The sequence below is a fragment of the Symphodus melops genome, assembly GCF_947650265.1.
Source record: "Symphodus melops genome assembly, chromosome: 2".
Classification (NCBI taxonomy): Eukaryota; Metazoa; Chordata; class Actinopteri; order Labriformes; family Labridae; genus Symphodus; species Symphodus melops.
This window is the reverse complement of record NC_136692.1, coordinates 26,009,359-26,032,165: the sequence shown is the minus strand read 5'-3', so window position 1 is coordinate 26,032,165 and position 22,807 is coordinate 26,009,359. Positions and strand designations below refer to the sequence as shown.

Below are 22,807 nucleotides of genomic sequence, written 5' to 3'. Positions count from 1 at the left end.
TGGGGGGCTCCAGTGTTGGAGATAAGCGGAGTTGTTGTGGTACTGCTGGTCCGAACTGTCTGCTGTCTGTTGGATAAGAAGTTATGGATTAGATGGATCAGCCGGGGTGGAACGTGGAGTCAGTGTAGTTTTGGTATCAGAATGTGCCGTTGTATAGTATTGAAAGCCGAGCTGGAATCTGCAAAGAGTATCCTAGCTGATGTGCCAGGAGTATCCAGATGTTCTAAGAGGAGGTGCAGCAGGCAGGCCACAGCGTCCTCTGTCCCCCTCCTGGCCAGAGGACGCTGTGGCCAACAGAAGATGCTTCCCCCCCTCCCAAGTCCACCACACACATCTGAAGAACTTCTTAGAGCTATTGCAACCTTCTCGAAAAAGGCCAAACAAACAAAAAAGGAACTATTCCTGGTGCTAGCATTACACAATAAAAAAACAGAGAGAGGATTCTGCAGAGAGATGTTAGAAGATGTTTGAGTTATTAGAAACGGGACAGAGAGGATGGCTTATCCTTCGACTTGTCGATCATAATATTTCGTCAGGCCTCAGGCTACTACTCCTTTGGAACAATGAGTTTTCAAATCTAGCTGAATCTGCCAATCACTCGCAGCCCTTAGATGACTCGACTCTTGCCTGCCTCTCTTACATTTCTCTCCCTCATGGACAAATTCATTGGCTGCACTCTTTCTACCAATACATCCTGATTTCACCTGTTCCCTTCTACATACTTAAGTTACCATGTATATAGACCTTGCAATGGACCAATCTTACAGTCTGAAAATTAAAAATAAATATATTCTGCAGTGTGCTGTACCTACCCAGTGACAGTGTTTGAAGGTAAAAAGGATAACTTAAACTTTAAGGGAAAAGTCAAATTTGTCTGTGACGGTCTGGTTTACTATTTTAGGTCTTGAAGAGGCTTCGATTTTATGTTTGTTCAATAACTTTCTAAATCTTAAACTGTCATTTTTCAGTGATGATAAAGATACTGACACTATGTTTTTAATTGAGGTCAACTTTTAAAACCCTGATTAAAGTGAAGATGCATACTGAAGTGAAGAAGTTCTACAGCAAGCAAGAAAAACAAAAGACTTCACAAATCGCATTTAAGAAGAACTCAGTTTACTGAGAATGATATACAAAGGGAGACATCGGAGAATAGAGGTATCAAGACCCTTCATATCCATACACACTCCTTTAAAAGAAGAAAGAAATGGATAAAACGCAGCCAGAGAATAATGCAAAAACATTCATGTATTAGTTCATGACAGCACGGGTAGAGAAGTCCTGTTTGAATCTGAAGAAGAGCTGTGCTCGTAATGTGACTCGCGGGATGTGCTGAAAATAAATGCACGAAAAGGGAGCAAGTGCGATCTCTTTTTTCATTCTCTTCGCACGGGGAGAGAAAACATCATGTGGTGTAACAAAAACTATCTTTTAAGGAAAAAGGGCTTTTGTTAAAAATTCACTTTTTTGAGTACATCCACTGCCCTCTGATCAGGAACCTTTCTGTGCTACAACAGTCTGGTACACAGTTACTATGCTGGGGTCAGTCGACGGATTACAGGCTCAGAGGATGGATGAATGCTACCTGTGAAACTGACCCAAGGTCACGCAAACACTTCCTTATATTATGTAAGTGATTTCAGCTTGTGGCAGGACTTGTGGACTGTTCTCTTCTCAAAGAGATGAATCAATATCAAGGTGTGGTGACAGACCTTATATAAGTTATTCTTTGAACATTTCGTGTTGGCACTTCACTTCACTCAAATTCCATGATCGATGTCCTCAACGGTTTAAAACAAGTGTTTTCTTAGTGATTATTGCACTCTCCACAGCTCTTCACATATGTACTCAAAATATCTTCAGATCTGGTTATTATGCAGCTGGTGATGAAAGGCTGCCATTGTTCTGCTGCTTTGATCACTTTTCTGCTTGCCAGCATGTTCCCTTCCACTCGTTCATTGATACTGTACGTCCAATTACACAAAGCACGTCCTGCCTCCTGAGACTCCGCCCCTCCCCTTGGAGACAGAAAATCTCCCGCTGAGAAGGACATGTGTGATCGAGCAACTCAGGAAGATATCAGAGGCAGAGTGTCTGGACATGTACCAGATATTTTCTAGAGTTTATGTGTGAGAAGAGTTCTCACACTCTTTGGAAATGTTTTTGTTTCTTCAAACATCAATTTAATGTTTTGTTGTTTTTTTAAAATATGTTTCACCAATATTAAAACAGATCTCTTAAATAAATCACAAATAAAACACTAATAACACAGTCTTAATATTTCATAATAAAACCACTTATAGATAGGAACGCTGATAGCCAAATGGCTACGTCACACGCCCCATGTACAGAGGCTAGAGTCGTCATTGCAGCTGCTGTGGGTGCGAATCCGACCTCAGCCCCTTACTGCAAGTCACTCTCCTCTCTCCTCCCAACATTTCCTGTCTCAATTCAGTTCAGGCAAAAAGGCCCAAAAATAACAAAACAAACTTATTTGATGGTTTATCATGCAGATGTTATCTGCTTGCTAGAGAATCCGTCTGCTCTCTGAGACTGATGCTCTGCTAGTAAATAAAGCCCTCATATGTTTTATTATCTGAGACACTATCTGACTAAATAAATCGATGAAACATAGATCACTCCTCCTCTTTTCTCTTAAATCAAATTTGGTCTCTTGAAGCCCTGCAATCAAAAACTTCAACATAGGAAAGTTGCTGTAGTTAAAAAACATACATTAAAAATATTAATATAGAGTTATGTCATTTTCCTCACTATCTTCTTTATCGTACAAAACGATGTCCCACAAAAGCCTCTAAAGTGACGTCGAACACTGTTGTAGACTTCTGTTGGTTTTTGTGCATGTGTAATAAAGTGCTGGAATGTTTCACGATACTTTCAGAGTCTCAGTTTGACGCTTCCTCTGACGGGAGAAAGAAGGGCATGGCGTGGCCACTGGCAGGAGTAGATCAGTATTTTGGAGGTAGTTGATGACTGTTCACCTTCAGAACTGACAAATCCTTCCTGGAAGAGAAAAAGTCATTGATCTTTTCGGAGGCCTCTTGACTCCATCTGCAGCGCTGCCTCGATGGTGTCTGTATACGTGAGGCCCTGAAGATCAGATGCCAGGAGAACATCCAGAACAGAGGGCTGAAGATGGAGGAGAACAGAGGAAGTCAAGTTTGGGACAACAAGACCGACATCGTGGATTGGATGTTGATACACTTTCTTGAACTTTGGCCCTGAAGACAACTAAGGTTTCAAAATTTTTCAAGGTTCTCATTGGACAGAAATTCCAGTGAATTAAATGGCTCATCTGTCACTCGATGGAAAGTCTGTAAAAGAAAAAGGAAAGCTGAAGGTCTTACCCGCAATCTAGAGAAGATCAGTCTCACTTCTTGTAGTTTGAACTGCCTCAGCAGGTCACTGAGCTCGCTGACCACCGAGTAATCTATGACGCTGACGTGATGGCAATCCAGGACCACAGACTGTGGGGGAGAAGCTGAGGAAAGAGTACATGAGAGCTAAAACTGAACTCTTACATCACCACATGTTTACAGTGAAATGTACAGTAAGTGTCCTCTGAATGGAAAGAGACTCTGAAACAAATCCTCACCCTGCAGGGCCTGAGTGTGAATGATGCAGCTGAGATACTCGGTGGCAGGAAAGCTGAGTCCGCTGCCCAGCTCCATCACCAGCACACCATGATCAGATACCTGCACACAACAGCCACATGTTTACTTTAATCTGTTATTCAACACACTAAACCCTTCCTTTGTGTTTTCCTCAAAGATCTTTTCTTAACTGGCATCTAAATGGAAATGACACATTGGACATGAGACTGCAGGAGCTGGAGATTGAACCCCTGACTTTCTGGTTAAGAGATGATCGACTCTACGACCTGAGCCACAGCCGCCCCGCCTCAGTCTGTAGGGACTTGGGTCGGCAAGAGGACTGTTGCCTGTTCAAGTCCTTGTAAGGACAAAAGTATGGAAATTTCGCATCCCGCACCAGCCCTTAATCAGGTCACCATACTCTCATCTGCTTGAGGCACTGACTCGTTTCCTATTTGGGATTAATGAAGCTGTTCTTTAAGAAAGAGCAATGTGGAGTTAAGTCTCTCTCAAATCACATTTATAAATTGTATTTGAGTTGTTCACATCTATCTTTTAAATAGATAATCATCTGTCTCTGCTTTGACCATGCACACAGGACGGATGCTTTGAATGTTGCTCTAATCAAAGACTCTGGAGGACTAATATAATCATATCGATCCACATAAACAAGTCCTGTTAATTTGATGTTGGGTTCACTGCGAGAAAATGAGACAGGAAAGAGGAACTACTAAGAAAGGGGGTTAAAAGAGGCAAAACCTGCAGGCTATAGTACGGCATGAAGTCAACACAGCATGAAACACGCTATGGGATGTGTTGTGTTTGAAGACTGCTGATTGAAGGGGAGCAGATGACCTAGCGGGGCCCCATGTACAGAGGCTACAGTCCTCCAGCAGAAGGACCAAACTGAAGTCTGACCTGTGGCTCCTTTCGCTCCTGTCATTCCCTACTCTCTCTCTCTGGTTTCATACTCTACCCACGACTCTATCATATAAAGGCAGAAAGCCTAAAAATGAATCATAAAAAAAGCTGCTGATAGAAAAGAAAATAAACTTGGCTCCATTAATTATACTTGGATCTGTGAGTAATAAAAGCAAGCAGAGCTAATTTTATCAAGATACAGAGTTAATGGTTGCCACGGACACAGTAGATTCAAATAGACCAGTTGTTAAGCAAAATACTCAAATGTATGTTAAATCAATAAAATCTAAATGTTATTACCATAAAAATTAATTGATTTTTAAAGGAAGTCGTTGTAATGTGCTGTGAGCGGGTTGTTGATGTCAGGGTGAGACATGGCCGCTCTGCCTCACCCTGAAGGGGTCCTGCTAACTTTGTCAGTATAACAACTCACTCACATGTATTGTGTGTATCATAAACATAACGTCTTGTTGTCGGTTTGCATTCAAAGTTCTGCAATAGCAAACATATTGAGAAGTAATGCCTCGGTTATTATCATCATAACCTGAACAGAAAACAAGCAGCACAACATTTGGCTTTAATGGGCTACTTAAGTTTCAAAGACCTTCATGTCATGTTTTAAAGTTAAAGGGCCACACACTCAGGATCACACAGCGTCCTGCTCACTCATTATGCTACCTTTATCTGGGGCCTCGCCGTGTTGTAGAGCAGCAGTGCTCCAGATACAGCGACGCCTCCTACGATGCCGTACTGCACCTGCCAGAAGCTCATCAGGAACGTGACTAAAAAAGGCAGCAGGTCCAGCTCTGTGGAGACATGTTAGCGTTAGAACAAAGTTAAACAAATACATGTGAGCAACACTGAGCAGATACCTACTGCGAGTCCTCCACATCTTAGCCACAATGTGGTAGTCCACCATGGGAGATACCGCGCAGATGATGACAGCAGCTAGAGAAGCTTTAGGGATGTAGTAGAAGGCCGGCATGAGAAATGCCAAGGAAAGCAACACGATCACACCTGCAAATATACACAGACGAAGAAGGTCACAGTTAAAGGGATACCTAATGACCAAACTTAGAAACAAGCAGAAAGAAAATCTCTTTATTTAAGATTAATTTGTGGGCTTTTTGCCTTTAGTAGATAATTGGACAATGGATAAAGTAGGAAACCTGGATGAGAGACAAATGACATGCAGGAAAGGAACCACATGTTAGACATTAACCCGAGCCGCCTGTGCCCTCAATACATACCATACACCTAAAAACATAAGAGAGAGAGGAAGTCTTAAGATATTTATACGATCGTTTTGATCGTTTTAAAATTGTAAAACATTGTATAACAAGCTGCTTATGTTGTTCACATTTAAAATTTAAAAACAAGGTTTTTAAATTTGCTCTTACAGTCTAAACTGGGACCAATCTGACACAGTGTGCAAATCGAAACAGAGAAGACTAGGAGAGGGGAAAGGATGAAAAGAGATAAGATGAGAGCGAGAAATCACAAGTAAAAAAATCAATACAGTTTCTGATAGAAAACTGTCCGAACACACAGTCTGCAATTTGTTGCATAGCAACAGATAGTTCAGGGTGACCATGATTCCCCCCACAGTGCTACTTAAAGGACTTCAGTCCCCTTGAAATGTGAAAAAACTAAAACACTTCCTCAGTTTTAATCCAGCGCCGCTGTGTTAAAAGTCCATTTGTTTGACATTATCTGTCTAATATCTAAGTGTTAGCCAAGTGATTTTAAATCAAACTGTATTTTATCTTACTGTAAAACGTTTCAAATGTCTGATGACTCATCCTGCACAGTTTTACTATTTGCTGATTTGTCAAAGCTAATGATCCAATCAAATCCCTCCCAACATTATGTCCCACCTTCTATCTTGTTGTTGGTTTCAGGAAATACGGTCAGGTCAGGGCTGTTTTGGCTCTGACTTGGGGAGAGAGGTGCCGTCACAATATTAGGCAGGTGTTTCTAATGTAATGTCTGATCTGTGTATCTGCTAACACCCAAAGAGATCAAAAGAGAAAAAAGTTTAAAAAGTTTTGACTTACTGGTTACGATCCCTCCAGCTGGAGAGCAAACACCAGTCTGAGAGTTCACAGCTGTCCTGGAAGTGAGGCGACAACAACAACACTAAATATAAAACATCTGAGCTCTCTCTCTCTACGAAAACACACACACACACACACACACACACACACACACACACACACACACACACACACACACACACACACACACACACACACACACACACACACACACACACACACACAGACACACACACACACACACACACACACACACACACACACACACACACACACACACACACACACACACACACACACACACACACACACACACACACACACACCTCCCAAAGCTTCCAGTGACAGGGTATGCTGACACAAAGGATCCCATAATGTTAGTCACACCGATGGCCAGCAGCTCCTGATTGGCATTGATCCTGTAGTCGTTCTGACTGGCTGAGAAGAAACAGGAGGTTAAATAAACATTTATTGATTTGATGCTCATATAGTTTACAGTGTGCTCTTAAAACATCACTCAGTTTTGTTAAATGCTTGTATAAAGTCTTCAGTGTTCATGCTTGGTGTCGTCATGTAAACTTTTGATTTCCTAATGAAACTGTCGAGCTCTTCTGACTGCTCGGTCAGGCTGCATGTTGAAGTTTAGCAGTTTTAATGTTTGCAATGCTCACAATGTTACTTTTGCATGTTAGCATGCTTACATGTTACAGATTACTAGAACAAAACACAGAACACAAAGAACAGTGAATAACTATAAGGAAGTTGTTCAGTGCAGTAATCTGCTCATAAACCAAAATACTGTAAAGTCGTGAAGTCTGCACTTTGTAAGGGAATGTTGAGGGAATACCACACTACGATTCATCCTGAGGGGATATTAAAGTCTATTCCACATTTCAATAGAACGTCGGTACACAAAGTAAGAGGCTCAGCTTTGACCAACGTGGTCGACAAATGAACTGACACTCCGACCACTTCTATCGTAAGCTCAGTGCATCAAGTGTGGCTAAAAAAAACGCTTACCAAAAGCTTTAGCAATAGCAATGCTCTCCAGGAGACCCATGAAGGGAATCACAGCAAGTCCTCCCCCAAAGCCCTGCACAAAACCACACAGACAAAATGGAAAGATAATTAGGAAGTGAAAGTTGCAGTTCAATCATAAATGAAAAGAAGAGAGAAACTTCCAGATCCCTCGGCTGGCTGCGCTTCTCTGCTGCTTACCTCAACGATCTCTCTGAAGGAGATGACCGTGCTGTTGGCTGTGATATCTGAGGTGGGTGGGGGTTTGAATGGTGGGAGCCCCTGAGAAGTTTTTCCAGTTATTGTGAACACTTGATAACCGTAAGCATCCCATGAAAAAGCAATACAGGATGCAGCCACGACCACCAGGGCGTTACGCACTGAACAACACAGAGAAGAGGGTTTTAGACAGTGTTACTGATGAAGGACTCTCTCTCTCTCACACACACACACACACACACACACACACACACACACACACACACACACACACACACACACACACACACACACACACACACACACACACACACACACACACACACACACACACACACACACACACACACACACACACACACACACACACACACACACACACACACACACACACACACACACACACACACACACACACACACACACACACACACACAACCTTCAGATCCACTGGATCCTTAAATCTGACAAAAATGTATAGACAATTATCAAAACACAGACCTAAAAGTTCTTAAGTTAATGAGGCACTTCATTCTAACTCAGGCAGCCCACTTATGTCTGTATTAAATGGCTTCCTCTCCTTTCTGATATCATGTGACGGTTAAAGGCCTCACCTTCTACAAATACAAACCTTTCATCGTTACACAACCCGGCTCTTCCGCTGGCATCACTGCCACATAATAAAAGTTTCTGGATTGTTCCTTTAACTGTAACGTGTCCTAGGTTGGATTGTTTCTTCTCGTCACCCTAATTCTACTGTATATAGCTGTATTTTTCTAAACTACTCATCATATGTTAATAGTTTATATTAAATTATATAACACCAAAGAACACCTGGAAAAGTGACACTTAATGAAAATGATCCTTTGAGTTAACTCTGGTACATTAACATCCCTCTGAATGTTGATTCGTGTACACTGACTCTCTTCAAATAAAAAATGTTTTCTCAAATTAGTTTTCAATTGTATTCATAATTTAGCAAATTATCCACCAGACATGTACGAAGCCAGGACAGTAACAGAATAACTGGAAGCATGGTGGTGAACAGGACTGTGACATGAAACAATGCAGATCTAAATTTGGAGGATTAGGTTTCTCTGTAGGTGGAAATCAACTATAGGACACATGACAAACTGAAATAAAGTTAATCTGGGATTTAACATCTCTTACAATAAAGGTCAAAACAGAGCTGTGCTCCTTTTTAGATTTCTGTATTTAATAGTTGAGGTATAAAATATATCTATTGTTATATTATTACCAAATATATAGAGATATATAAGGTTGATGTTAGCATACCAAGTGACTGTCATCGGCTTATTTTATTGCAGATATTCACTGATATTACAAGATGTATTCACCAGTGATCAGCATGTCACTCTCTTTCTCCAGCTGAGTGGTGAATTACAACAAGTCTTATCACCCTGCACTGTTACTTCATGTTCAGTGACCATCTTCTCTTCATCAGATATCTTTTCCAAAAGTGTTTGAGAACATTATTTGGAATAAATACAATCAATGTGTATATCGATATATCTCTCAAAATCGTATATTGATTAAATAAAAAAGATATCAGCAGATATATTGGTATCAGATTGTTTCTTTTCTTAATATCGATATCAGTCTCAAATATCCCATATCAGGTGGGCCCTTATTATTGCATCTTAATATCTTTACTAACTTGTAGCAACAGTCCACACTAGTTTCCTGGCTGCTCTGGAGCAGCGGGAGTCATCAGAGTCTTCAGAGCTCAGATTGTTCTTCATAACCACCAACACGATGAGGAGAGCGAGACAGAGCAGACCCAGCACCATGTCACCTATCCTGGTTTCTGAGATCTTGTAGAAGGTGTAGTACACCTGCAGGAAGAACTCCTGAGGAACGCCCTTTAGTCCCAGAATGTTCTGGAAACAGAAACAACAGGTCTGCCATCAGATTAAATCACTGACACGGAGAGGAGGGAACTGTGAAACCATGACCAGAGGGTGAACCACCGCTTCTCTCTTTGCTTTTCAGATAAACATTTCAACTCCTTTTCAAAAGTGTGAATAATCAGTTAAAGGGATACTTCACTCATTTACATGAAGCTGTGTATCATTAGAAACATGGTAGTAGTGTTGAATGGTCGTTCATGTAAATGGGTGAAGTATCCCTTTAAATTTAAAAAGTTTATGCAATTAATCCTCAATTTTAATCATGTTAGAAATTCCTTTGTTTTGCATTTTAAAATAAAAAATGTGAGGCTTTTATTTTGAATTGTTGTACTGTCTTAAGCTGATAGTGCTTAACTTGTTTGAATTCAACCCTGCTTTTATTTTGAAATATAGTTTGGCCTTACAGATCAGTCATTACAGATCAAAATCTAAATAAAAAAAAGAAGTAAAAGGTAAAAAAGTGAAATATTGAAATGTTTGATTTCTTAAAGTGGATTATTTTTGACTCGTCATCTGAGCTGTCAAGAAGTTTTCAAAAGTGAATCGACACTGCAGGGGCCTATTCACAAACTGATAAACCTCTGGCTAGAATATACTATATGTATGTCAAATGTGTGTGTGTGTGTGTGTGTGTGTGTGTGTGTGTGTGTGTGTGTGTGTGTGTGTGTGTGTGTGTGTGTGTGTGTGTGTGTGTGTGTGTGTGTGCAAATGTTGAACCCTCACCTTAATTTGACCAAAGCCAATAGTTATGGCAGCGGCACAAGTGAAGCCTTTTATTACAGGGTACGAGATGAAGTCCAGCAGGAAACCTGGAGAAGCCAATTAAAGTAATGAATAATTTACGGAGCCATGACCCTGACCTGAAAAGTGTAGCAGACAACCACAGATTATGCAGAGGTGTGTGGTTAAGCAGAGGAAGTCGTACAACTGATGGCAGGAAGTAGTTCTCCTTCACTATCACAGACAAATCTCCTGTTTCTTTACATGTCTGCAGTTCTGTCTCAACAGCTTGTTGAATTTGAAACTATCTCAAACTACTTCAAACAGAGCTCCCCCTAAACCGCACAGGCAGGAAGATAGCTCCCTTATGAAACAACATCTTTGCTGTAAAGAGACAAGAATATCTCACATTGTCAATTGAACCATTGTAATTACTTTGCAAATATACAGTACATCTCTTTTGTAGATCCTCTTGGGTCACAAGTGTCGACCAAATTAAGAAAACCTCCCAAACTGGTGTCACAGGTTTCTCACATGACTACAGCCCCGCCCTCTTACCTAATCTCAGTAATGCCATAACAGCCTGGATGAGTCCACAGAGGAGACTGAGCAGCACAGCCTGGTTTGGGTGCCCACCAACCACCGAGAAACACAGGAGGGACATAATCGCCGTGGGACCCAGCGTCACGTCCTTAGAAGTCCCCAGGAGGCAGTAGATGAACCCGCCCATAAAGGCAGAGTAGAGTCCGTACTGTAAGGATGAAATATCATGAATTAACGATGAGAAGTGAAGAAAGACAGGATAGAAACAGGCAGGGAGGCGTGTCCAGAAGAGTGGCCAGGGGAGGCATGGTCCCCTGTTGACACCCTTATGGCTATCCTAGGTGCCACCCCAAAGTCTAAACTATGATTGGCTATTTGTTCCTGTCAGAGGCCTGAATGTTTAAGTCATTCAGGATGTGTTGGAGCAGACTTAGTCATATCTTTACACGTCTTTTAGTGAAAAAAACTGCAAGTAAATTCTTTGAAAAATCTATTCCCTAAGACTGGTGCGCAGGAAAGTAATAAATACCAACACAACTGTATGCAAACTCCTGCACGCCGTCTCACTGCCAGTGAACTCACAAGCGTTCTTTTGGTGCATTGTATTTCTGCAGATTAGATAGTCGGCAGGAGTTTGTCATTTTTTACTTTAAATTGTGACTTTTATTACATCATCTTTTTGAGTCCTTGAAGAATTAGGATAAGAAGATTTATTTTGTGTAACTTAACTTTGATTAGTGGAAACAGAAAGGGTCACCTCTGCATTAGTCAGTGCCCAAGCTGGGCCATCCGGGTCAAAAAGTCTCAAGCCGCCACTGGCAATAGCAGCATGATAAGTTAAGTGACAAAACAAAGCTAAGTAAAAAAAACAAGTGATTGCATTACGTTAACAGTAGTTTTGGTTTAGTAGTTTCGTACCTGAGCAAGGATTTACCTGCACAGGAAGGCCGGCTACTTCAGCGTAAGCCAGCGCTTGAGGTACAGTGGTCAGCCCAACAGTGAGGCCTGCGAGAAGGTCCATTTGAAGCCATTTCCGGTTGTACCTGGGCAGCCAGGAGAGGACGGGTATCCAGGACTTCAGGGTGCTGTAGGAGCAGCAGCGCCGGCTGCTGTCTGAAACCTGTCTTAACAGAGGCTGGTCCATCGTACAAGAGTTACAAGTGAGGAACCTGGAGAGGAGGATGAAGGATGAAGAGAAAGCAGCAAAGATGAAATTACATGTTGTTTATCTAAATGTGCCCGAGTCTGCTGGTTAGAGAAAAAAGAAACAACTCACACAAAGTGATTACTTTTCCTCCTCTCTGCTTTAAATGTCTCTTATCAGCTTGTGAGAAGTGCTTCTTGTTTCTTCCGGCACAGAGCAAGCGTTCAAGATATCACAACAAAGAAGTGCTCTGTGTGCTTGCATGTGTCTGTTTATCTGGACAAGCACACAGCAAGTAAAAGGAAGATGGACGCCGTATCTGCAGGTGCATGCTGGGATCTGTGTGTGAAGAACAAATAAGAGTCATCAGGGAGAAAAACCCGAGAGCCTCCATGTGACGAATGAATGGCCGCACCTCTGTTTACAAGTCAGGTTTTTGTTTAAATACCTGGCCAAAGATGACCTATATGTCACCCTTGCACCTCGTCTTATTGTTTTTTGTCATATGATGATCATATGACAGGCCAGCGCTTCACATACCTTTCTCTGACCAGGGATTGTTTTACAACAGACTGCAAGCCAGAGGTCAAACATGTTTCAAGAACTTGAGCTGTTCTTCAGATTTATGTGGAGCCATGAGAATAATAAAGCTTTTATTTCAGAGGTGATATAATATTATTTTAGGCCTAAAGAACAGAAATAATGTAAATATAGCTGTGTGACAGACAGGTACAATAGACAGAACAGGTGATGGTAGAACAGATGAAAAGGGATAAAACAACTCTCAAACACCACACACCATTAAAGAAAAGAGGAGAGTATAAAAGAGAACAGAAATAATAGAAAAGGATTATACAACTAGAAATCGAGATAAAAGTAGAATAGGGAAGAGTATAGTTGAACAGAATAAAGAACACTTGAAAAGAAAAACAACAACAAAAGTAGCTTTGAATAGAAAATAATAAAAAGGAGCAGTAAGATGATAAAAAATGCATATTTGTATACATAAACAAATTAATGAATAAATAAAAAAACAATATATGGTAGCAGAATTCAACAGAATAGAATAAAACAGAATAAAGCAGAAAACATTTTAGCAGAAAAGAAAACAAAGTAGAAAAGACTCAAATAAAATCTACAGAATGAATGAGAAACTCTCACCCTGACCCATTTCTTCTTCTTTGGTCTTATTAACTGGTTCAGCTGTGATTTTTTTGTCAAAGCTTTGCTTTTCCTGTCGCTTCACCCACTTCCCAAAAATATTGGCATTGAGCTGTTGAAGCACAAGACAGTGGTTCCTGTTGTGGGTCGTCACGTGATCGTCGTCATGTGACCGGAGATGGGCGGGGCTTGAGTTGTTTGGGGAAGAAGTTGAAATGTGTACTGGGCGTTTTAACGTCAGCTCTCATAGTTTATTTTTTACTGATGCATTGATTTTTTGCGACAACACTTGTTACATATATTTAATGCACTTGTTTTCACAGATACACGTTTAAACTGCGCAGTTTTAAAGACATGTAGGCGACATTTTTAGGTAAGAGTGAAGAGAGGAAACCATCATCATGTTCAGGTTGATCTTTCTGATTTTGGCATCGTTTGGCATCGGAGAGTCAAAGAGGAGGAATGTGCTTTTGATTATTGGTGAGTGAAATTTTAAACATAGACTGTAGTTTAAATAGTTCTTCAGTGACCTGTCAATGTGTTGTCAGGTTTAAGGACTTGACAGGCTTTTTACTTTTTTTAAGTTTCAGTACTCCCAGCTCTAACCAAAGCAACAGCCCCTTTTTTCTAGTATTTAGGTCATCAAGTACCTACGGATATATACTGGGTGGGCAGAATAGTTTAAACCCCTCACACAACACCACAAAGTACACCCTCCATATCCATGTTTTAAAGAGGACATATTATACCCCCTTTTCCACCTTTTCAATCAGTCCGCTCTGGTCTAAATCAAACATCTGTGTTCTGCTTTGGTCAAAATGTAACATGACTCAAGCACCAGAGGAGGTTTGTGACCCTGTATAAACCAGCTCTCTCAGAACGCTCTGTTTTGGTCTGTGTCTCTTTAAATGTAACCACCCCCCTGAGTTTTCATCACTCCTTTGTAATAAGAATAAACATGGCGGATGGCATGATTTTGTGGACCAGGTTACTCAAAAAAAAAGTTCAAACACACTTTAAAAGGGGATTTTCAAAATATGTCTGCTTTAAGCTTTAACAAAAGTACAGTCATGACCTTCATAGAGACATGCTTAATACCAGAACTGAACTGTTTTAGCTAAATGTTAGTAAACTGTGATTGTACTAATATTGTGCATGAAGGATCATTTTTAATGTTTAAGGTTTTGGGACAGAATTTAACATTGTTCTCAAGTAGCACATTTCTTTCTTTGTGAAGTATCCAAATATGACAATTTTGCTCCTATGTTATGTTACTTTGTCCTCAGGAGGAGTTACAGTTATCAGATATTACACAGAGACAGATAACATTTAAAGTGAAAAAAAATATGGATAATAACAACACATAACAATAAGTCACCTCCTTAATAACATCATATTTACGGATCAAGTTGATGTTTATAGAAATTCAGCCATACAAAGATCTTAACTGATGTTCATTGGTCACAGAGGCTCCATACGTCCATAGATACCAGAATCACATGTTGTCATGTTCATCTTATTATCAAAATATATCAACTGTTGTGGATTTCAGCGATGCCCACGGCTCTACTCAAACAATATTTGTCTATGTTGCTTTAAATAGTACCTTTTCTCTCTTCCAGCTGATGACGCAGGTTTTGAGACTGAGGTGTACAACAACTCTGTGGTCCACACGCCGCACCTCCGCTCTCTGGCCCGGCGAAGCCTGGTGTTCAACAACGCCTTCACATCTGTCAGCAGCTGTTCCCCCAGCCGCTCCACCATCCTCACCGGCCTGCCACAGGTTAATAAAGAAGCACACGTGGATGTCTCGCTTTCCTGCATGGAGTCACAGTATTAAGATATGTTTGATTTGTATTTCCAGCACCAGAACGGCATGTACGGGCTTCATCAGGGTGTCCACCACTTCAACTCGTTTGACGGAGTACAAAGTCTGCCGCTTCTCCTCAGAGAGGCAAACGTACACACCGGTAAATAAAAAACTGTTTATTTCAAACAATCCACACACAGTCTACTTTTTTCATTATCACAATCACACCCTTTCCTTTCTTTTTTCCATCCCTATATCACCTCAGGTATAATTGGGAAGAAGCATGTCGGCCCTGGCACTGTTTACCCGTTTGACTTTGCCTACACAGAGGAGAACAATTCTGTGCTGCAGGTGGGAAGAAACATCACCCGCATCAAACTTCTTGTCCGCAAGTTTTTCCAGAGCCACAAGGAGGAAGCGTTTGAGAAAAGGACAAAGACAGAAAAGAGTAAAGACAATGTAAATGAAGAAGAAAGGCCGTTTTTCCTTTACGTTGCCTTCCATGACACCCATCGATGTGGACACTCACAGCCTCAGTACGGAGCTTTCTGTGAGAAGTTTGGAAACGGTGAAATGGGGATGGGTAGGATACCTGACTGGACTCCAGAATATTACACACCAGAACAAGTGAAGGTCAGTGGTATGAAGCCATTCTTATCCTACACGCACCAACATGTACTGCTGCTGTTAAACACAGAAATCAAATATAAAGACATCTGCAACAATATCTGAATGTTTGTGATAATGGGGTTAGGGTTAACTCACTGGGTTCCTAAAACATTGCGATGTGGCTCGTCTTCAAGGTTCCTCCTTTTGTGCCGGACACACCTGCAGCACGAGCAGACTTGGCTGCACAGTACACAACAGTTAGCAGGCTGGACCAAGGTGAGTAACAACGACAAATACATTTAATAGAAGCCACAGCTGTTAAACTCTTCAGTTAGTATGGTGTAAATGTCCTCTGCAGGTATCGGTCTGGTTCTGCAGGAGCTCAGGGACGCTGGTTATGAGAATGACACTCTGGTCATCTACAGCTCAGATAACGGTATCCCCTTCCCGAACGGCAGGACCAACCTGTATCACTCCGGGACAGCAGAGCCCATGCTGGTGTCCTCACCAGAGCACAGGGAGCGATGGGGAGACACCAGCCAGGCGTACGTCAGCCTGCTGGGTAAGAGATGTATGCCTGACAGAGGGGGTGATCTTGATTTTCCTCCAGAAAACAGGAAATATATTGAAGTTCTCATTTTCTTTATTGTCTTGAGACTGCTCACCTGACCTCAGAGGTGGGTCCCACTATGGATCACACTGGATCACAAGGATTTCACGTTGATGGCTCTCATCGGCCACAAGAGGGAGACTTCACAATGATGCATCAGGATCAGGTTTCAGATAGACATAGGAGAAAATAGTCTCCTTAAGGGATAAACAATAAATGTAACATAAACATAAATTAAACAAGTGAAGTCTAAGAGAAGAAACAGTAGATTATTGTTTTTACACTTTAAATTCTTAATAAATGACACGTATCTAAGAGAAGCAGCATGTGTGTGATGAATGTGAGATATTAATGTTTAATGTTTTAAAACATGAACTTCTGGATTCATTCAAACAGTTGTGGATGGTGTGAACAGGCTTCAAGTGCTCAGTACTCCTTATACAACAAAGATAACACACATGTTCTTTAAATAACTTCCAACAGATTGGTTGAACATCAAGTATCATCAGACCTAATAGTGACAAGAAAATCACAATATCTCTTAATGGTCTAATTTATTGTTTACAGAACAAGCTCTGTAGCATCCTCCTCCTTTTACTTCGATGGTGTAAATGAGCGAAAGTGTCACAGCACACTCCCCCCTTGATTTGCTCATCACTGGGGCAAAATGTATGCAGCATGTAGGCCGAAGACCTCAGACCGATGACACAATTTGTGGACTAAAATGTTAAGAAACAGTCAGTGTTACCTACATCGTTTAGTATAATGTTTGTTTCTTAAGTTAAAAACACAGTGATTGGGATGCTAATTGTGTCAAACTACTGATGTACATGCCGGTCCACGCTATGACTTCTGATGTCTTTTTCATAGCTATTTTAAACTGTGTTTCTTCTTCTCCCTCTCCTTTTTTGGCAGATATCACTCCCACCATACTGGACTGGTTCACCGTTCCTTACCCCCCTCACAGCCTCCCCGGTAGCCCCACAATCCCAGTCCACCTCACTGGCCGATCCTTACTGCCCGCTCTGGTCTCTGAGCCCAGCAGCTGGCGCACCGTCTATGCCAGCCAGTCCCTCCACGAGGTGTGTGAGCTCCGCTGCTTTCAGATGGACCCGATGGTGACTGAAAGATCAAAATAAGTTTCATTAAAAGGAATCACAAACTATGATGTCTTTTTTCCTTTTCAGGTTACCATGTACTACCCAACCCGCTCTGTCCACCAGGGGGCCTACCACCTTCTCCACAACCTTCACTACCGCATGCCCTTCCCAATTGACCAGGACCTGTACGTGTCGCCCACTTTCCAGGACCTGCTGAACCGCACCCAGCTGAGAGAGCCCACACACTGGTTCAAGAGTCTGCAGCAGTATTACTACAGAGAGCGCTGGGAGCTGTACGACTCCAGGTCTGTCACCGACCGTTTGCTATGATTCAGTTTAGAGGATATCTGGATATCAAATGACTGGAAGATGACCGATTTTGACCTGGAGTTCCTTTTAATTTTAACAAAGTACACCTGCTGCTATTTAATGTTTAGGTATTTGTGATGTGTGTGTGAGAGTGAGAGTGAGAGTGAGAGTGAGAGTGAGAGTGAGAGTGAGAGAGAGAGTGAGAGAGAGAGAGAGAGAGAGAGAGAGAGAGAGAGATTGTAATTCACACAAAAACCAAAAAAAAAGCTCATCTTTGAACTAGAAATGGCAAAAACGTCTGTGGAAACTTTATATGTTGAAAAGCTCTTTCTGAACAATAACAAGCAAAATGGGAAGGTCGTCAGAATGTTAACAAAGGTACTTTTCAATACCACATGATTAAGAACAATATATCTGTGACTTTCATCATCCGTGGTGTCAAAAAGTACAGACACGATATCTATTTCATAGGATCAGTACGTAGGGGAAGAATGAATTCAGAAGAAAATTGCAAGTAAACACCTACGAACTGTCTAAATTACACAAATCCATCGATGTCTTTTGTGTAAGGTAAATAGTTTTTATGTGTTTACCTGCAATTTCTGATCATTAAAAACAAGACATGACCTCTATTTTTGTTGATGTGGAATCAAACAGCTATTGATATCATCAACCATTTTTTTTTTGAAAGATTTATTTTTGGCCTTTATTGATAGAGAGAGGAAGGTGGATAGAGTCGGAAACAGGGAGAGACATGCGGGAAATGGGCCACAGGCCGGACGCGAACCCGGGCCGCCCGCGCGAGGAGCAAAGCCTCGCTATATGGGACGCGCGCGCTGCGCCACAAGCGCCCCTCATCAACCATTCTTTAAAAATCTTGATCCAACAGGCAACCAGCCTCCAAGGGTCCAACTTAAAAATGAAAACTTTGATTTTAACAAAGGTCGTTACATCCATTAGAGAAAAGGGTGAACTTCATTTTGCCTCCAACACAACTTTCTGAATGTCAGCCTGAATATTACATTCAGTATTATCAAAATCTTAAACTGTGTGATTTTAAATCCCTCAAATGTGATCCATCATTAGATATAAAATATAAAGCTCCTAAACAATGACATGTTCAGAGAGTAACTTGACTAAACACAGAGAAGAGGGTGCACATCTGTCACTGTGCTGCGATGAGTTACAGGTGAACTCCATGACCCTGTGACATCACAGTTAATAACGTGACGCTGCAGGTCTGATGTTAGATTAGGATTATCATCTCAGGTCTCTTCTTAAATATATTTCAACATCATGAAAAAAGAATGATGCTGCTGCGTACAATCATGAGGCTGGAGCTTCAGCTGACTCTTCTCTTTGACGTCATTCTGACGAGGACGTCAACTCATGATCAGGAGACGGGGGCTCGTACATGAACAGGATCACGTCCTCCTCCTCCCCCCTCCCCTACCAACCCAGATCTTCGAAAACTATGAATAAATCACACAAGGTTTATTAAGCCCTTATTAAACTTAGTTTGAATTTCTCAAACACGAGGATTTTCTGCTTCATCCTGTGTTTCCTCTTTTGAAAATTAACTGTAGAACATGCAGTTATACAGAATCAAAGCATTTATTTCAGACTGATAGACTTTTTTTTAAAACGAGACATATTTGGGTATAAAGATAAAAAAAGCATGAAGTTGACGAGGACCAAACACTTCTGTTTCTTTCTTTGCCTCTTTTCAAACATTTTGGTTTAGGATCTGAAATAATAAAGATACTCTGAGGAGAATTTAACTGATTATGAAACAAACAAAAAATAATGTCAATAACTGTTTGAGCTCCAAAGAAAAGAAGTCCATCCCCATAAAGATGAATTATAACCTAATAGTTCTATTTAATGCATGTAACCACGGTCGGATGGGGGGCGTCATAGACTATCAGCAGAAAGTGAGACTTTTTAAAGAAAGTAGGATGAAATGTTTTGGTTACAAACAGAAAAGAGGTCTGGGATCAACAAAGCTCCTCACAGGAGCTTTAACCAAAATATAACAGAGTTTCACTTCTGACTGCCGACATGCTGAGATCATAAATCAGAGTCATTTCTTCTTCTGAGCTGAATCATATTTATTAACCATCAGGCTGACAGTCAAAGACATGTCTTAGTCATTCACTGTTTAAGGCTCGTTCCTCTGATGTGTCAGATGTGTAGATTCAAAGCAGACTGAGATCATGTTTTTATATCCTACGGGGATTTTGGATTAGTTTGAGTTCTGATATATTCAGATCTGTTATGTTGAAAGTAACACTTTGGACATTTAAATATATTAGAAATGTCGATGACTTTCATCAGTAAAACTATACTCCTGGCAGCGTACAAGGGTGATTTGAAACAGCTGTTAGGGCTTCATATTGGGAATTAAAACAGTAATGCTTTATTTTACATTAAAGTATTAAACTTCTGTCTGTGTGAAGGCACCGAGTCTGTTGAATGTTTTCATTTGAATAAATGCTCTACCATCGCAGGGCGGACCCACTGGAAACAAAGAACCTGGTATCAGACCCGTCCTTCGGCGCTGTGCTGGAGAGCCTCAGGCAGAGTCTGCAGAAGTGGCAGTGGGAGACTGGAGACCCCTGGGTCTGTGGACCTGACTACGTCCTGGAGGACAAACTGGAGCCACACTGCAGACCGCTCTACAATGGACTCTAATGGTCATTTTTTACATCTTGACTGACTTCATTTTGAGATTTATTGAAACATTTTACTTAAAAATTTAATGTCTTTTTCATGTATTTTTGTATGTAAGTGATGCGCTTTTCCTCAACAATAAACAAAACTTGAATTGCCTGAATTCCAAAACTGCCTTTAGTATATTATCATTGGACTTAATGCTACCAGATACAATGTAATTATGTCTGTAGCCATCCAGACCCCCATCATTATCCTGCTTTATAGAAGGGCACGATGGACCCAACTACTGGACTGCTTATATTATTTAATTAAATAAATGTATGCCCATTATTTTTGGTTTAGTCTCCTTCTGACAAGCTGATTACGCAGGATCAGTAGTTCATGACACGTGACCGGTGAGGTCTGCAAATCAATCAGGAAAAAAGACTTTCCATTGATTGCTCACAGCTTCGCTTTAATGTATGCTTCACAATCAGCCTTGTAAAAAGGTTTTGGCACAATCTAGATCAGTCGATAATTCACTTATGTTTATTGATCTGTTGTTTCTTTTACTGCAGTTGTGTCCATGTTCACTCATGTTAAAGTCTTTCAAGCCACATGGGCTCATTCTTCTTGTTCACCTATTGATGGTTAAACACCTGCAGCTTTATTGGCTTAGATGCCTTTTGTAAATCCACACCATAACTCAAAATGATCTGTTACTATCGCTATGATTTATTAGTCTAAAACAATTATAATAAGTTACTCTGATCACTCTGCTTCGTTATAGTGTGACATTAAAACATATTTACACAGAACATTTCACTCCTAATAATTTCTTTGGGATTTAAAACGTTTGGGCTGTCTGGACATCTTTGACTTTTGACGTCTTACTTATCGTGTCCTGTTTCACTTGTTAATCAATTTCACTTTTACCTCCTCAAACGTCAGAGAAGAGCTGACGTCCCCATACATCTCCAACCCCCTCGTGCACTATACAACACACGTTATCCGCCCACATCCATTGTGATTTGACGAACGTCCTGGGTCATGATAACGTCGCCTAGTCAGCCTTTATAAGCCGCAGAAAGTTTCCTCAGATCAAACAAAACATTCAGCCGGAACAGAGCGAGAGAAACGCGCAATTGTCTTCTGCGTAAAAAGTGCCAAGACGGTTCCAGACATGGAGAGATCAGTCAAGTTTGCCGTGGTGTGTGTCGCAGTGTCTCTGCTCATCTCGTGCCCACCTGTGGAAGCCTGGTACAAGCAGTCCACCGGGCCCAGCTACTACTCTGTAGGTCGAGCCTCCGGTTTGCTGTCCGGTATCAGGAGGTCACCATACGTCCGCAGGGCCGAGTCTGAGGAGACGCTGATGGACAGCGGGGAGACAGCAGGTAACAGCGTGCTCCCAGAGATGAACAAGGAGATCTCCATCCTCAAAAACATGGTGAGAACATTGAAGTACTATTTTTCCCCTTATGCGTTTCTTTGATGATGCATTGAAGAAATGCGCGAGTAAATGTGCCTTTCCTTTTAACAGCAAAAGAGCCCCATTTATTGATTCCCGCTCAAAAACTTAAAAACCCAAAAGAATAGAGTGATTTTTTTTTTTGTCTTTTTCCAGATTATAAACAGAATTGTGATAAATGTTGGGAAAGTTGAAATAACTCGTGCGTAAAGGTGCTAACCCCTGAGCGCACAGCAATCCGTCCCTTAACATGTTTTTCTTGCCGCAATAGAATGCTTTTATAACGATGCAAAGACATGGTTAAATCAAGCTGGGATTTAGTGTTAAACGTAATTAAAAACAAATGACAACCCTAAGTTGTTGGTCTCATCACCTTTTTTCTCTCCACCTGCAGGCCATCTGCGTAAAGGACATCTCTCCAAACCTGAAGAGCTGCGAGCTGCTCCGGGACGGGACGGGCACCTTCCAGTGCAAGGCGGACGTCTTCCTCACCCTGGACTCCCTGGACTGCCTGTCCGCGTAAAGCCGGTCCTCGACCGAGCCCCGGGAGCGATTCTCTGGAAACGACCAATTTTGAAAAAGAAAGGAGAGGATGGTATAAAGTGTGGGGAGGGAGGCAGGGTGGATGAAGGCGCAGAGGAAACCCATTCAATATCGACGATGAACGCTGCAGACTCTGAATGTTCTCTTATCTAAAGAAAAACAGACCACAAACCTTGTTTGCTATTGTTTCGGTTTCAACCAGTACTGTAAAAGGAAAAAAAGAAAAACAAGTACGAGATATATACATTGAAACCATCTTCTTTTCAATGACTTCCCATCTTTGCTGTTTGTCCCCTCAGTTGCCAGAAATGTATTAAATGTCCTGAAATCTGACTGTAGAGCAAATTTCCTGGAAAGTTCTTTAAGTTATTTTATTTAT

The 22,807-nt window shown here is 41.2% G+C and overlaps 3 protein-coding genes across 6 annotated transcripts; 2 read left to right on the top strand and 1 right to left on the bottom strand.

The window, feature by feature from the left end:
- Positions 1-2,749: 2,749 nt before the first annotated feature.
- On the bottom strand, positions 2,750-13,446 carry slc26a11 (solute carrier family 26 member 11). Of its 3 annotated transcripts, none has more exons than XM_079337040.1 (15): positions 13,325-13,445; positions 12,296-12,502; positions 11,954-12,188; positions 11,035-11,227; positions 10,480-10,565; positions 9,504-9,726; positions 7,808-7,986; positions 7,610-7,682; positions 6,916-7,027; positions 6,590-6,645; positions 5,409-5,549; positions 5,211-5,338; positions 3,614-3,713; positions 3,366-3,499; positions 2,750-3,147 (listed from the first exon to the last, which is right to left on the bottom strand). In XM_079337040.1, the coding sequence occupies exons 3-15, from the start codon at positions 12,161-12,163 to the stop codon at positions 3,037-3,039; spliced, it is 1,746 nt and encodes a 581-aa protein (XP_079193166.1). In that variant the 5' UTR covers positions 12,164-12,188; positions 12,296-12,502; positions 13,325-13,445; the 3' UTR covers positions 2,750-3,036. The 3 variants fall into 3 exon arrangements, 2 of the variants coding, with proteins under 2 accessions (XP_079193166.1, XP_079193167.1); XM_079337041.1 differs by having other exon boundaries at positions 13,331-13,445; XR_013778582.1 differs by lacking the exon at positions 2,750-3,147 and having other exon boundaries at positions 3,474-3,499; positions 5,405-5,549; positions 13,325-13,446.
- Positions 13,447-13,507: 61 nt separating this feature from the next.
- Positions 13,508-20,768, top strand: sgsh (N-sulfoglucosamine sulfohydrolase (sulfamidase)). Of its 2 annotated transcripts, XM_079337042.1 has the most exons (9): positions 13,509-13,804; positions 14,947-15,107; positions 15,189-15,294; positions 15,400-15,767; positions 15,938-16,019; positions 16,102-16,305; positions 17,269-17,435; positions 17,541-17,758; positions 20,273-20,768. In XM_079337042.1, the coding sequence occupies exons 1-9, from the start codon at positions 13,726-13,728 to the stop codon at positions 20,454-20,456; spliced, it is 1,569 nt and encodes a 522-aa protein (XP_079193168.1). In that variant the 5' UTR covers positions 13,509-13,725; the 3' UTR covers positions 20,457-20,768. The 2 variants fall into 2 exon arrangements, with proteins under 2 accessions (XP_079193169.1, XP_079193168.1); XM_079337043.1 differs by lacking the exons at positions 17,269-17,435; positions 17,541-17,758; positions 20,273-20,768 and adding an exon at positions 16,400-17,243 and having other exon boundaries at positions 13,508-13,804.
- A 660-nt stretch (positions 20,769-21,428) lies between these two features.
- On the top strand, positions 21,429-22,761 carry npb (neuropeptide B). The gene is made up of 2 exons (XM_079337044.1): positions 21,429-21,864; positions 22,280-22,761. Exons 1-2 carry the CDS (start codon positions 21,601-21,603, stop codon positions 22,406-22,408), a joined length of 393 nt encoding a protein of 130 aa, XP_079193170.1. The 5' UTR covers positions 21,429-21,600; the 3' UTR covers positions 22,409-22,761.
- Positions 22,762-22,807: the final 46 nt, after the last annotated feature.